This window comes from Budorcas taxicolor, chromosome 16 (genome assembly GCF_023091745.1).
Source record: "Budorcas taxicolor isolate Tak-1 chromosome 16, Takin1.1, whole genome shotgun sequence".
Taxonomy (NCBI): Eukaryota; Metazoa; Chordata; class Mammalia; order Artiodactyla; family Bovidae; genus Budorcas; species Budorcas taxicolor.
In genome coordinates this window covers 48,151,675-48,164,620 of record NC_068925.1, presented here as the reverse complement: position 1 = coordinate 48,164,620, position 12,946 = coordinate 48,151,675, and the positions used below count along the sequence as shown (strand labels likewise).

The window sequence follows — 12,946 nt, the reverse complement described above, 5'->3', positions numbered from 1 at the left end:
GTGGGGAGCTCACACGAGGAAGGACCAGCCCAGGGGGCTCCAGCACCATCTCCACCCTCAGGGACTGTGCAGCTGCCTCAGCCCCCAGGACAGCCCCCAGCCCTTCCCAGGATAACGGAGCTTGTTCTCCCTTGGGGCACAGGTGGGGACAGAGCTGGCCCCTCCACCTCCTGGGCTGGCCCAGCTGACCCAGCTGAAAAGATGAATCTCACCTGACTCAGTGACGGTGACAATACTGGGGCCACCGTGCAGGCATCCAGGCCAGGGTGGAGGTCCATGGTCAGGTGTGAGGGGAGAAGGGAGTCCCTGGACTGTAGTACAGCCCCTGCCCCCTGCGACCGTGTCCGTGTTGCCCAGGCAAAGCCCCTGTAGGATGTTAAGGCACAGCCATGGTGAAGCCCTCCAACTGACCCGTTCACATGTGTGTGTGCATTGACACACGGCAGCATTCTGTGCACACACGTGTTCCCCTCGCCTAGTCTTTCTTGACTCTGCCTCCTGGGGCTCATTGCCTATCAGTTCATGCAGAGACGCCTCACTCCTGAACGCTGCACAGAAATCTGATTGACCATCAGGTACATAGCGAGTTTCCCTATTGATGGACACTTACATTTTTAGTTTCTGAGTATAATCATCACTTCAGGTGATGATTTAGCAATGGGTTTTAACATTTAAGTTTGCAATTTACCAACTTTTTCCCTCCCCCTGCCCCCGCCTCACTGCCTCCTTAAATGCATCCGCTCAGTGTTTTCTGTTGCAGAAACTAAACTGTAACATAATTCATTTGCGCATGGAGCCCAAAGAACTGCGCTGGTGCAATGGCGCTTTCTACAAGCAGAGAATGCCGGTGTGGATAGCATTGCCTTCTTCACCAGTCTGTGAACGAGTAGGGCCTTCCCCGGGGGTGCGAGAGTTTGCTCCCGGCAAAATCACACGAGAGTTTGCTTCAGCGACAGGTGTGCTTACGCTCCTTCCGGGTCGGCGCTGTAGCTGGTTTTACCCAGGGAACAACTCCTGGGGGCGCCGTGAAGTCCTCCGCCCTGGCGGAGGGGCCGGGCTCTCTGCATGCTCCTGCGCTGTTCTCATCCTGAGCGCTCTTTTGACATTGCCCACCTAGAACGCAGCTTCCCCCCGGGCTTGTCTCGTGGATGCAGGGGACAGAGGGGGTGGCCAGCCAGAGTTCCCTGCCAGCGCAGTTTTGAGGACCAAGAACCTCATGTCAGGAGGTGCTCATATCCTAGGCCCTGTCCCCCGGCGCCAGGACCCCTGGGTGGCCGCTCTAGCTGGATGATGTGGCTCTGCCACCGCCCCTGCCCCCGGGGCCAGCGTCCAGCCCGGGAAACCCGGGGCAGGGGGAGGCTCTCTAACCCATCACCACTGGGCATTTACCATCTGGACAGCGGCGGCTCCCGGGCCGGGTGGGACCATGCTGTCCATGACGTACAGCGAGAGCCTGAGGAGCGTGAGCAGCAGGTGTCACTCGGACTGGGCCCTGCACCCCGTCCGCCAGACCGACACGCTGGAGCTGCAGCGGCTGCGGGAGGTGCGGGCGGCCGCCCAGGCCAGGAACATGGAAAGCTTCCTGCGCATGCACGGCCTCTCCCTGGACGGCTGCACCGCCCGGCGCACTGGCATGAAGTACCGGTAAGGGGCGGGGCAGGGCGCTGGGCGGGGGCAGGAGGTCCCCTGGCCGAGGCGAGGGCTGCGGCAAGAGGGGTGCAGCCCAGGAAACGGGGTAACCATTTTGTTGTCAACCGGGGTAAATTCTTGGGGTTTTAAGAACGCTGACCTTAAGACTTCCCTTGGCGGTTCAGTGGTTAGGTCTCTGAGCTTCCAATACAGGGGTCATGGGATTGATCCCTGGTCAAGGAACTGAAACCCCACATGCTGCGTGGCAGGCCAAAAGCAAAAGCAGAATGCTGACTGCGTAGGAATGTGTAACAGGGAAAACGAGGGTCTGTGTGGTCCTCTGCTCCAGAGATACACACTGCGGTGTTTGGTATCTCCTCCGTGGGGAGATGGTGATTTTTTGAAAAAACTGCAGCAGAGTACACTTACTATGTCATCCCTCTTCTTGCTGTCTCACTGGGATGTGTTAATTATTACGGGTTGACTAACACGAATTGCTCCCCAAGTGGCTCAGTGGTAAAGAATCCCCCAACCCATGCAAGAGTCACAGGAGATGCAAGTTTGGTCCCCAGGTCAGAAAGATCCCCTGGAGGAGGGAATGACACCCGACTCCAGTATTCTTGCCTGGAGAATCCCATGGACAGAGGAGCCTGGCGGGCTACAGTCCGTGGGGTCGCAAAGAGCCGGACACGACTTAGCAACTGAGCACGAGCACGAAACACTAATTAGGGGAAAGTCCTCGATTCATCATCTTACCCACAAATCCATGGCAGCATCAGAACGTGCGAGGTCCTAGGGACCAAGATGTGCTTGGGTTGGCCTGTCCTTTCCATGGGAAGTGTCTTTCAACAGGTGGCCTCTGAACTGGTTGCTGCGACTATGCTTAAAGCTGTGATTAGCAAAGGCTGTGGTTTAGGTGTCCCTGGTTGTCGGATGATGGGCTTGTAGGGCTCAATTCCATTGGAACCTCAGAAGGACACTCTGTTTAGCTCGCTTGTCATTGGAATCAGTGACAGTGCACTGACCCTCCCCCTTTCTTCTCTGAAAGCCTCGGAAAGTGGCCAGAGAGCCCCAGAGCTGGCAACTGAGTCTATAAATGACAAATATTCAGCTTTATTCCTGTGCCTTCCAGGGACAAGCCCTGGCCAGAGCCAGTCACCCAGAAGAAGCCCCCTCCCCGCTTCTGTTCAGTCTGTGTTCAGTTGCCAGATTTAGCAAATAAAAATACAGAAAGTGAAAGTGAAGTCGCTCAGTCGTGTCCGACTCTTCGAGACCCCGTGGACTGTAGCCTACCAGGCTCCTCCATCCATGGGATTCTCCAAGCAAGAATACTGGAATGGGTTGCCATTTCCTTCTCCAGAATACAGAGCACCCAGTTAAATCTGGATTTCAAACAAATAACAAGTTTATGCCATAATCAAGACATACTTATACCAGAAGTTATTTGTTGTTTATCTCAAGTCCAGATTTAAGTGAGTGTCCTATATTTGATTTGGTTTCCACCTACCACAGGCCCCAGGGGTTATCTGGCTGTTCTCTAGAGAGTGGAACAGAGACCAGCCCTGTTGCTGAAACGTTTTCTCCTGCGGACAAGTGTTTGGGTCTTCAGGGGTCATTGCATGAGCACGTGGTTGTCATTTAAAGATATAAAGCACTTCTGCCCTGAGTCCATTAGGTGGCAGAATTCTTAAGGCTTTGCATTCTAAAAATCCAGATATAACAGGACAAAGGGTCAGCGAGACTGGCCCTAAGGACCTCCTGATTCTGTTGGAGATTTCTCAAGAGGGAGATGAGGGTCTGAATTTTCTTCTTCTTTTTTTGGGGGGGAGGGGCTGTCCGTCGATGTTGTTGCTGTTCAGTCACTAAGTCATGTCCGACTCTGCAGCCCTATGGACTGTGTTACACCAGGCTCCTCTGTCCACGGGATTCTCCAGGCAAGAATACCGGAGTGGGTTGCCATTCCCTTCTCCAGGGGATCTTCCCGACCCAGGGGTCAAACCTTCATTTCCTGCATTGGCAGGGGGATTCTTTACCACTGGGCCACCTGGAAAGCCCAAGTCATTGATTGTTGCTGTTCGGCTGTTTCAGTTGTTGTTCAGTTGCTAAGTCATGTCTGACTCTTTGTGACCCCATGGACCGCAGCACGCCAGGCCTCCATATCCCTCACTATCTCCCAGAGTCTGCCCAAGTTCATGTCCATTGAATCAGTGATGCCTTCCAACCATCTCATCCTCTGTCACCCTCTTCTCCTACCCTCAGTCTTTCTTTCCCAGCCTCAGGGTCTTTTCCAATGAGTCAGATCTTCACATCAGGTGGCCTGATTATTGGAATTTCAGCATCCTTTAATTCAGAAATATTTATTGAGGACCTACTTGACTCCAGGCAACAGACTTGCAGACATTGCATAATCAGGACAGACAGGGTCCCTCCTCACCCTCTTGGATGTTCCATCCTGGTGGTGGGGGCGGTGACAGAGAAAAAGCAGGTAAATGCCCAAGAGAGTCAGGGAGGCCAGGGACAGCTTAGACCCCAACCATCTGAAAGGAGGACCACTGGAAGTGGTGGGGAAGAACCTTCCAGTTCAAGGGGACAGGGGAACATTTGAGAAGAGAAGCCCTGGGGCAGAGTGAGGAAGACAAGAGCAGTAGCGGGGAGGCCAAGGGAAGAGGCCAGGGGGTTGTCCTCCTCCTGGGAGACCCCAGCTCCCTCAAGTATAGATACGATTTATAGAAGGGTGCCCTGGGGTGAATTATGTCCCTCCAAATTGCATCCATCCGGATTCCTAGAGGCTACTTGGAAATAGGGTCGTACAGACGTAATTAGATGAGCTTACACTGGAGTTGGGTGGGCCCTAAATCCACTGCCTGGTGTCCTAATAAGAGGCCCAGTGAAGCTGCACAGGGAACAGGCTTTGTAATGGCGGAGGCAGAAATTAGAGTGATGTGGCCACAAGCCAAGGACTGTGGTCACCAGAAGCTGGCCAAGGCCAGGACAGACCCTCCCCTGGAGCCTACAGAGAGAGCCCTGCCCTGCCCACACCCAGATTTCAGCCTTCTGGCCCCCATTGATGTGATAGAACCACGTTCCGTTGCTCAAAGCCCCCCCGTTCGATGAACTCTCTTGCAACAGCCCTAGGACCCGAACACAGCTTGCGGTTGTGGATACTGGGAAAATGTCCTATTTGCCTGACACTCCAAGGAAAAGGTCTGTGTTGCATCTGAAGCTTGATGGACTAACCGTGGGGCTGAAACACCCTGGGAACCTTGCTTCCCAAGCAAGGGTTGACAAGAAAACTGCTTGAGGCTTTAGCATCTGAGGTGGTCGCACTGTGGGGCCCTTTCTTCATCTGGTGGATTTCATATGGCTGCACCTGGGAATTTCAGTTAACTGGGAAGAGAGCCTCCGGAACCATGGCTACCAGTTATGAAAGATCCCAGATAAATGCCCTTCCAAGGTTAATGCTTCTGGCAGCAGCTGGGCTGGGACTCTGTTAAACCTGGTCTTAAATATTCATATAAAAAAGATAATGCCTCCAGATAAGTGCTGCCTGGTGGAGCAAGGCAAACACCATGCCACCAGCCCAACACATTATCAGTTGAACTGAGCCTACAGCTGGGAAAAGACTTCTTGTTAACTTCACCCATTTTTTTTTAAAACTGTCCTCAACTCTTGCTGTTTAAAAAAAAAAAAACAAAGGCACTGAATTTTAAAATCTCCACAGTCCCTGTGTCAGCTCCCCCTTCCCACGTCCACCTGGCTGCATGATAGAGGGTCCAGATGTGTGGCCTGAGACAGAGCAGCAGCTGTGGTCACGGGCCCACATGGTGCCAGGTGGACACCAGACCTGGTTCAAGGATGCTCCTCTTCTGCCACACACGGCCCTGGGAAGGAACCCAACCCCCGCACTGGATCCCGCACATGCTGTCTCTGATTTTGGCCTGTACTCCTTTTCCTCCCGCTCAGGGTGCGCCTGCCTTTAATCCCTATCTCAGAGGAGCTCACTGCATCCCGCAGTCCTTGCACATCCTGTGTCCCCCAGAGGGTGCATCCTCCAGGTTTTCACAGGGCTGGCTCCCTCCCATCAGCGCAACTTCGGCTTCAAAGAGACTTTCCCCACCACCTGGTCTAAACAGATGCCCAGTACATCACCCTCAAGCCCACTATCCTCTCACCTTGTTTTTGCGCGTCTGCATCCCGCTGACAGCATGACCTTTGTCTGTTCTCAGCTCCTAGAGCAGTCCAAACCTCTATAAGTACTGGCTGGATGGTGTTTCCCAGTCTTGGTCTTAACCCACTTTCCAGAACATTCTCTTTCTGGAAATGTCTCTCCTGCTGCTTCCTCAGCAGCAGGACTGGAAGCTGTGTCTGAGACTCTCTGATATGGCCCGGAGGGCAGGGAGCCCTGGGCAATGAGCCTTGGCCATGAGCTTCTGGCAGGGTACAGGGTCCTGCCTGCCTGCAATTTTTGACTCTAGAGTGTGGCCTCTTACCACTGGCCTCTTACAGGAATCACAGACAGTATTTGATTTGTGGTCAAGCTCATCAAATAGACTTGCTCATTTATTCACAGTGGTCACTTCAAGCTGGGTCAGTCAGGAAAGACTTCCTTGAAAAATCTGGGAAGCCAGTGTGTCTTAAAGGATGGGTAGGAAGAAGGAAGAGGGGCAGGAGAAAACACAGGTGAGGGTTGGTGAGAGGACCAGTCTGGGGTGATGGGTGGGGCAGGTCTACCTTGAGCCGGTTCTCTACCAGTGTTCTGGGGTTGCCCTAACACAGCACACACGCAGAAGCTCAGAACAGCAGCTTCTTATTCTCTCATGATCTGGAGCCGAGAAGTCCAAAAGCCAGGGGTCAGCAGGGCCACACTCCCTCTGAAGGCTCTCGGGAAAGATCCAACCTTGTCTTTTTAAGTAATTTTAATTGGAGAATAGTTGCTTCACAATGTTGTGTTAGTTTCAGGTTTACAGCAAAGTGCGTCAGTTATACACACACACATATCCAGTCTCTTTTAGATTCTTTCCCCGTATAGGTCATTACAGAGTACTGAGTAGCTTCCCTATGCTGTCTAATAGGTCCTTATTAATTTCCTATTTTTGTATATAGTCGTGTGTATATGTCAATCCCAATCTCCCAGTTGGGAGTGGAAACAGTGGCAGATTTTATTTTCACAAAATCACTGCAAATGGTGACTGCAGCTATGAAATTAAAAGACATTTGCTCTTTGGAAGAAAAGCTGTGACAAACATAGACAGCATATTAAAAAGCAGAGACATTACTTTGCCAACAAAGGTCCATATAGTCAAAGCTATGGTTTTTCCAGTAGTCATGTCTGGATGTGAGAGTTGGATGATAAAGAAAGCTGAGCGCCGAAGAATTGATGTGATGCTTTTGAACTGTGATGCTGGAGAAGACTCTTGAAAGTCCCCTGGACTGCAAGGAGATCAAACCAGTCAATCCTAAATGAAATCAACCCTGAATATTCATTGGAAGAACTGATGCTGAAGACAAAGCGCCAATACTTCGGCCACCTGATAAGAAGAGCCAGCTCATTGGAAAAGGCCCTGATGCTTGGAAAGATTGAAGTCAGGGGGAGAAGAGGGTGACAAAGGATGAAATGGTTGTGTGATGTCACTGACTCAATGGACATGAGTTTGAGCAAATTCTGGGAGATAGTGAGAAGCCTGGTGTGCTGCAGTCCGTGGGGTCACAGAGTCAGGCACGACTTAGCAACTGAACAATAGCCCTTCCCCTTCGGCAACCATAAGCTTGCTTTCTGTAATATGTCTGTGCTTCCTTGATTTTGTCTATAGACACATCACTCCAATCTCTGCCTCTGTCTTCACATGACTATTTTCCCTCTGTGTGTCTCTGTCAGTCTCCAAGTCCTCCTCTCCTTATAAATACAGCAATCATTGAATTTAGGGCTCACCCCAATCACCTCCTCTTTATGTGATGACATCTTTTCTGAAGATGGTCACATTCATGGGTGCTAGGAGTTAGGACATGGATATATCCCTTTGGGGGACGTGTTTCAACCCACGCTGGGTCACCAGGGCTGACTCAACTCCCAAGCCTGCAGGAATGTCACTGAGTGTCCTGGGGGGAACCCAGCTCTGGACAAGTCATGCGGTCTCCCCCGGTCTCAGTGTCCCCATCTGGAAAGCAGAGACTATATATAGTCACTTCCTCATAGAATTGTCCTGAGGACTAAATAAGGTAGTGATGGAAACCAAAGCTCCAGGCTTGGCTCCTGGTGAGAGAGAAACTATCTGGGAATAAATACCATGGGTGCCAACAGAAGCACCTGGAGAAGCAGCTTGTGTTCTGTGTGGCCATCAAGCAGATGGAAAGGAAGGGAGGGAGGGAGAGAGGTGGTGAGACGAGCCAGTCACTCTGGAAGAGCTGCCGTGCCACGATCCAGGGGTCTCCCCAGCCCCCTGGGGCAGGTTGAGGTTGGATCCCAGGCACCACACCAGAAGCTCCTGTTGAAAGAAGCTCTCTTTGGTAGCGTTCTACAGACACGGCAGGGCTTTTACTCGGGGTGGCTTCCCCTCTGATTCATCATGGCAGGAAACAGCTGCTTTAACGACAGCAGGTACTGGAGAGGCAGAAAAACCCCAAATCTGCTGTGGCTCAAAACCATCCACACTCAATGTTTCTGCGCGAAGCCTTTGTCTGGGACTCACTTCTCCACCAACACGCATTTGAAAGGAGAGACCCTTTGGGGTGACATTTAACTGTGGCAAGTTCAGGTTGAGGTCTTACGCTTTTGGTTTTCCACTCTTGTCTTTTCTTGTGATTTTCTAAGTACTTTAAGAGTTTGTGACCTCTGTGTGAAGCACATGGAAAGTTCCAACTGCGCAAACCCACCTGCCCAACTCCCACTCAGCAGTTCTCTGCTGGACCCGCCACATTTGTCCTGGGTTCCCCAAGCTGGTTCTGAGGTCAGACGCCCATTCCCACCATCCCCACAATGCATTACAGAAGGATGAGCGGGGACTGGGGACTCTACACTGGGCCAGGTGTCCCACTGTCCCCACAACATGTTACAGAGTGTTGAGCGGAGACTGGGGACTCCGCACCGGGCCAGGTTCAAGAGTCCTGGGAGAGTGCCTCCTGTGTGGCCCCCAGGCCTCTGGTATCACTGGGGAGGCTGAGGTCTGACACCCAGAGGAAGGAAGGTTTATTGGTGCTTGAGAAGCGGGGGAGACTGCTTCACACAGCATGTACTATCTCAGCTGATGCCAGGGGATGACAGGGAGTTCAAAGGCAGAGAAACAGGAAGGGCACTCCCATAGGGAGCAGCAAGAGTGAAGGCCCAGAGTCTTTTGAAAGCATTGACATTTTTTTTCAGTAACAGTTATATTGAGATATAATTCACATACCATATACACATTTGTTATTCTGTCACTCATTCATGTCCAACTCTTACAATTTAATGGTTTTAGTATATTCATATAATTGTGCAAAAATCATCCATTTTTGAACATTTTTGTCACCCCAATAAGGAAATCCCATACCCACATTAGCTGTCGTTCCCTGATTCTCCACTCCCCTCACCCCCTAGAGTCACTAGTCTGCTTTCTGACCCTATGGATTTGCCTATTCTGAACATTTATTTTATTTATTTGGGCTGCACTGGGTCTTCAGTGCTTTGTGCGGGCTCTCTCTAGTTGTGGCGAACGGAGGCTGCCCTCTAGTTGTGGAGCGCGGTTTTCTCACTGCGGTGGCTTCTCTCGCGGCCGAGCGGACCTCGGGCTCTAGGCACATGGGACTGACTCAGCAGTTAACTGTGCAGGCTCAGTAGTTGTGGCACACAGGCCTAGCTGCTCCGAGGCAGGTGGGATCTTCCCGGACCAGGGGTCAAACTCGTATGCCCTGCATTGGCAAGCAGATTCCCAACCATGGCACCACCAGGGAAGTCCCCTGAACATTTCATATGAATGGAATCAAATCACACAGTACATGGCCTTAAAGAACCCGCCTGCCAATGCAGGAGACCTAAGAGACACAGGTTCGATCCCTGGGTTGGGAAGATCCCCTGGAGGAGGAAACTGCAACCCACTCCAGTATTCCTGCCTGGAGAATGCCATGGACAGGGGAGCCTGGTGGGCTACTGTCCATAGGGTCTCAAAGAGTCAGACACGACTGAAGCGACTTAGCGTGCACATGACTCATTTCTTTCTCTTAGCATGACGTTTTCCAGGATCATCCATGTTGGGACGTGTGTCAGTACTTCATCCTTTGTATGGCTGAATAACATTCTACTGTGTGGCTATAGACTACATTTTGTTTATTCGTTCATTATTTTATCTGTTGTTAGACATTTGGATTGCTACAACTTTGGGGCTGTGATGAGTAATACTGCTGTGGACATTTGTGTTCAAGTTTCGGTGTGGGCGTTATGTTTTCAGTTCTCTGGGCACATACCTAGGAGTGGAATTGCTGGATTGGGAGGTGAGATGGGTGACCTTTTACACACTGTAGTGACTAAGTCTTTGTGAATCTCACTTGAAGCTCAGAGCATACCATCTGGTTAAGAGCAACCTGAGGAATTCATAGTGAGATGCTGTCCCTTACGGAATCCATAGTGAGATGCCGTCCCTTGTGGGATCCAATGATTTGCCAATGCACAGAGAACCAAGTGAGGTGGAATGAAGTAGGGGATCTCCACACCCTCCAGGCCAGTGCATAGCACCATTCAAATCTCTTGATAAAAACACAGCTTCCCAGGACCGCCCTGGCGGCCCAGTGGTTAAGACTTCACCTTCCAATGCAGGAGGTGCAGGTTTGATCCCTGGTCAGGGAGCTAAGATCCCACATGCCTCAGGACCAAAAAATCAAAACATAAAATGGAAGCAATATTGTAACAAATTCGATAAAGACTTTAAAAATAGTCCACTTCAGAAAAAGAATTGCATTTTCCCAGGCCCAGCCCCAGAGCTGCTGATTCCGTCTAGCATCCTGCTCAGGTGTTGAGCATCCCTGCGGTGGACTATAAGCTCCATGAGCCTGGGGAGGAGCCAGAGGCAGGGTCTTTGCCACCTGCAGCCTCTTCAGCAGGGGTGTGGGCTTCCTGAGTGCCAGGGTCTATTGTCTTCAAGTGCAGGGCCCAGTTGGTGGAGAGCCCAGCTGGTAGAGGGGCCAGCACTGCAGCCTGCCCTTCCTCCTTCCCATCGCCCATCACCAAAGGGGCTCAGGGACCCACGCCAGGCAGGTGGAACTTTCACAGGCAGGTGGAAGAGGAAGGCAGCGCTGCCCTGTGGATCCTGAGGGGCCCCTACTGCCCTCCACAGGTGGCGTCTGTGACCTGCCAGGGCCCCCTTGGCAAAGGTACCAGCTCTGCCTTCCCTCTCTCCCCAGGACCAGTTCCCCCCCTGGGGAGTGGTTCCTGCTGCCAAGTCAGGCCATGGGGAGGACAAACAGGATGCACTTACCAGTGGGGGTAGGGAGAGTCTCTCATAAGGGCCTCTCCTAACTCCATGGCCAGAAAGCCCTTCCTCTCTGCTGAGGGATAGTGGGAGTGATTCCTGAGGACCGGACCCCAGTATGAGCACTTTTATTATCTGAACACCTTGGTGACCTGCGCTGGACACAAGATCACTGAGGCTTGGAGAGGGAGTCACTTGCCCCTGGCTGCCCAGCTCAGGAGCAGGGAGGCTGGGACTGGATGGAGCAAGGTTTTATTATTAACTTCTCAAAAAGGCAGGGCCAGATCTGAAAGCAAGTGCAGCCATCCTCTGTAAACATCTTGGGGTGGCTTCTTCTCTGAGTTGTGTCAGAGCACAGGATAGATAGCCAGAAGGCGTGCAAGGTTCCTGCAGAGCCAGGTCCTGAGAGACAGAGCGGTCCTCGGGCCAGCCACCTCATTCTGTCAATGGAAGCTCAGAAGCTCAGAGACAGCAGGACACTCGCCTGGGATCATACAGCAAATTAGCAGCAGAGCCTGACCACCTGCCTCCCATCTACCCTCTCCTTCTCAGTCATAGGGCAGAAAGGGACCTAAAAGTCAGCTATGGCAAGGGCCACCCTGCAGGGTGAGAGTGGCATGCTTGGGGTCAGCAAGCAAAGCCAGCCCTTCCTGCCAATGGGGGCATCTCTCTGGGTTTCAGGGAACCCCTTAACCTTGCTCCAGAAGAGCTTGTTCCCATCTTCATCCTGATCCCCTTAATGTGGGAAAAGAGGCTGGGGTAAAGCAGAGAATCTTCATTCATCCATTCACTCATCCATTCATCCATCCATCCTTCCATCCATTCATTCATTCCTTAGCTCATTCATTCATTCACTCAAAGTGTTTATTGAGCATCAGCTGCAAGCTAAGTACTATGCAGAGTGCTGGAGCATCTCAGGTCTCTGAGACCGCAGGGTTCTTTCCTCACTTCACCTGGGTCATTACCAGCCAGAAAGAGTGGCGCTCTCTCCTCCAGATCTCTGGTGATTTGACTTCCTGTGCCAAAACCTGATGGCAGCCTTGTTTTCTTGGGTGAGAACCGCTACAGGACAGAGCTGGCCAGGCCGACTGCCTGCATGCTCAGCCATCCACCCGGCTGCAGTGCCTGCCTCGTCCAGACCCGGCTGAGCGGCTGTCAGACTGGAACACCGGTGCCGGCCTCCCGGGGATCAGCCAGGGCAGTCGGGCGGCTTGTGCATCCACTTCATTAATAATGAATCGCCAGACGCCTCCCGTACCTCCCGCGCCTCTCGCCAGTCACCTCATTGACTTGGTGGGAGTCTCAACAGCCACGGCGCGCAGAGCCAGGCTCCCTCTGAGAGACCCGGGGAAGCCTGGAGAAGCAGCTGCTCCCCGAACCCCCAGGCTGCCACCCTGATGGGAGGCACACTCCCTCCCCCTCCTGCTGTCAGAGGCCGGCAGTGTCGCTCATTGGTCGCGAGTTACTGGCAGCCCAGCCCTGCTGGACACAGCTGGGCTGGGGGCTCAGGCAGGCAGAGCCAGACCAGGGTGGGGCAGAGGACGGACCCGCAGAGAAGGGAGAGAAAATGGCATCGCCCCCCTCCCCTGGATTTCTGAGTTCTATCTGATCAGATCTTTTCTAGCACATTTCTGGAAATTTGACTCCCTTCTGTCTGAGACCACACGGGCTTTTTCTACATCATTGCCTTTGGAAATCTTCACTCCTGGCAGCTCCTTCAGCTTCTGGGATAAAGTCTTGTCCCAGGCGGAGCGGGGCTTCCAGGCGCAGATGACCTTGGACCCCAGAAGGAGAGGGGACGTGGTCAGGAGCTGAGTACCGGCGACATGCAGGTGTCCTTCGTATGCTCGGAGCACGGCCTCAAGGGCCGGGGCCCCGAGGAGCGG

At 52.5% G+C, this 12,946-nt stretch overlaps 1 protein-coding gene across 1 annotated transcript in view; it reads left to right on the top strand.

Moving 5' to 3' along the window:
- Nucleotides 1–1,426: 1,426 nt before the first annotated feature.
- Nucleotides 1,427–12,946, top strand: part of KCNAB2 (potassium voltage-gated channel subfamily A regulatory beta subunit 2) — a 45,326-nt gene continuing 33,806 nt past the window's right edge. Inside the window, exon 1 of the mRNA XM_052653892.1 lies at nucleotides 1,427–1,644. Within this exon, the coding sequence (XP_052509852.1) occupies nucleotides 1,427–1,644 (218 nt within the window). The remainder of the gene's footprint in view (nucleotides 1,645–12,946) is intronic.